Below are 2,500 nucleotides of genomic sequence, written 5' to 3' on the forward strand. Positions count from 1 at the left end.
TCAACCAAGGTAAATTACTAACAAATCAAATCAAATGTATTTATATAGCCCTTCTTACGTCAGCTGATAACTCAAAGTGCTGTACAGAAACCCAGCCTAACACACATGCATACAGACACACACACAGACACAGACACAGACACACACACACACACACACACACACACACACACACACACACACACACACACACACACACACACACACACACACACACACACGACATTCTCCAGCGGTAAAATTGACAGTATGTTTCTGTATTGTGATCTAGTGTGATTCCCTAACTAACACTCTAACTGTGATCTAGTATGATTCCCTAACTAAGTCTAACTGTGATCTAGTGTGATTCCCTAACTAAGTCTGACTGTGATCTAGTATGATTCCCTAACTACGTCTAACTGTGATCTAGTATGATTCCCTAACTAAGTCTGACTGTGATCTAGTATGATTCCCTAACTAAGTCTGACTGTGATCTAGTATGATTCCCTGACTAAGTCTGACTGTGATCTAGTATGATTCCCTGACTAAGTCTAACTGTGATCTAGTATGATTCCCTAACTAAGTCTGACTGTGATCTAGTATGATTCCCTGACTAAGTCTGACTGTGATCTAGTATGATTCCCTAACTAAGTCTAACTATGATCTAGTATGATTCCCTAACTACGTCTAACTGTGATCTAGTATGATTCCCTAACTAAGTCTGACTGTGATCTAGTATGATTCCCTGACTAAGTCTGACTGTGATCTAGTATGATTCCCTAACTAAGTCTAACTGTGATCTAGTATGATTCCCTAACTAAGTCTAACTGTGATCTAGTATGATTCCCTAACTAACACTCTAACTGTGATCTAGTATGATTCCCTGACTACGTCTAACTGTGATCTAGTATGATTCCCTAACTAAGTCTGACTGTGATCTAGTATGATTCCCTAACTAAGTCTAACTGTGATCTAGTATGATTCCCTGACTACGTCTAACTGTGATCTAGTATGATTCCCTAACTAAGTCTGACTGTGATCTACTATGATTCCCTAACTAAGTCTAACTGATCTAGTATGATTCCCTAACTAAGTCTAACTGTGATCTAGTATGATTCCCTGACTACGTCTAACTGTGATCTAGTATGATTCCCTAACTAAGTCTGACTGTGATCTAGTGTGATTCCCTGACTAAGTCTAACTGTGATCTAGTATGATTCCCTAACTAAGTCTAACTGTGATCTAGTATGATTCCCTAACTAAGTCTAACTGTGATCTAGTATGATTCCCTAACTAAGTCTGACTGTGATCTAGTATGATTCCCTGACTAAGTCTAATTGTGATCTAGTATGATTCCCTAACTAAGTCTGACTGTGATCTAGTATGATTCCCTAACTAACACTCTAACTGTGATCTAGCATGATTCCCTAACTAAGTCTGACTGTGATCTAGTATGATTCCCTGACTAAGTCTAACTGTGATCTAGTATGATTCCCTAACTAAGTCTGACTGTGATCTAGTATGATTCCCTAACTAAGTCTAACTGTGATCTAGTATGATTCCCTAACTAAGTCTGACTGTGATCTAGTATGATTCCCTAACTAACACTCTAACTGTGATCTAGTATGATTCCCTGACTAAGTCTGACTGTGATCTAGTATGATTCCCTAACTAAGTCTGACTGTGATCTACTATGATTCCCTAACTAAGTCTAACTGATCTAGTATGATTCCCTAACTAAGTCTAACTGTGATCTAGTATGATTCCCTAACTAACACTCTAACTGTGATCTAGTATGATTTCCTAACTAAGTCTAACTGTGATCTAGTATGATTCCCTAACTAACACTCTAACTGTGATCTAGTATGATTTCCTAACTAAGTCTGACTGTGATCTAGTATGATTCCCTAACTAAGTCTGACTGTGATCTAGTATGATTCCCTAACTAAGTCTGACTGTGATCTAGTATGATTCCCTAACTAAGTCTAACTGTGATCTAGTGTGATTCCCTAACTAAGTCTAACTGTGATCTAGTGTGATTCCCTAACTAAGTCTAACTGTGATCTAGTGTGATTCCCTAACTAAGTCTAACTGTGATCTAGTATGATTCCCTAACTAAGTCTAACTGTGATCTAGTATGATTCCCTAACTAAGTCTGACTGTGATCTAGTATGATTCCCTGACTAAGTCTACCTGTGATGTAGTATGATTCCCTAACTAAGTCTAACTGTGATCTAGTATGATTCCCTAACTAAGTCTGACTGTGATCTAGTATGATTCCCTAACTAACACTCTACCTGTGATCTAGTATGATTCCCTAACTAAGTCTGACTGTGATCTAGTATGATTCCCTAACTAACACTCTACCTGTGATCTAGTATGATTCCCTAACTAAGTCTAACTGTGATCTATTATGATTCCCTAACTAAGTCTAACTGTGATCTAGTATGATTCCCTAACTAAGTCTGACTGTGATCTAGTATGATTCCCTAACTAACACTCTAACTGTGATCTAGCATGA

At 38.0% G+C, this 2,500-nt stretch overlaps 1 protein-coding gene across 1 annotated transcript in view; it reads left to right on the forward strand.

Moving 5' to 3' along the window:
* Window positions 1–2,500, forward strand: part of LOC106604000 (arachidonate 5-lipoxygenase-activating protein) — a 14,048-nt gene that overhangs the window by 9,089 nt on the left and 2,459 nt on the right. The window contains exon 3 of the mRNA XM_014198318.2: window positions 1–9. This exon is cut by the window's left edge and continues 62 nt beyond it. Within this exon, the coding sequence (XP_014053793.1) occupies window positions 1–9 (9 nt within the window). The remainder of the gene's footprint in view (window positions 10–2,500) is intronic.

The sequence above is a fragment of the Salmo salar genome, chromosome ssa04 (genome assembly GCF_905237065.1).
Source record: "Salmo salar chromosome ssa04, Ssal_v3.1, whole genome shotgun sequence".
In the NCBI taxonomy this organism is placed as follows: Eukaryota; Metazoa; Chordata; class Actinopteri; order Salmoniformes; family Salmonidae; genus Salmo; species Salmo salar.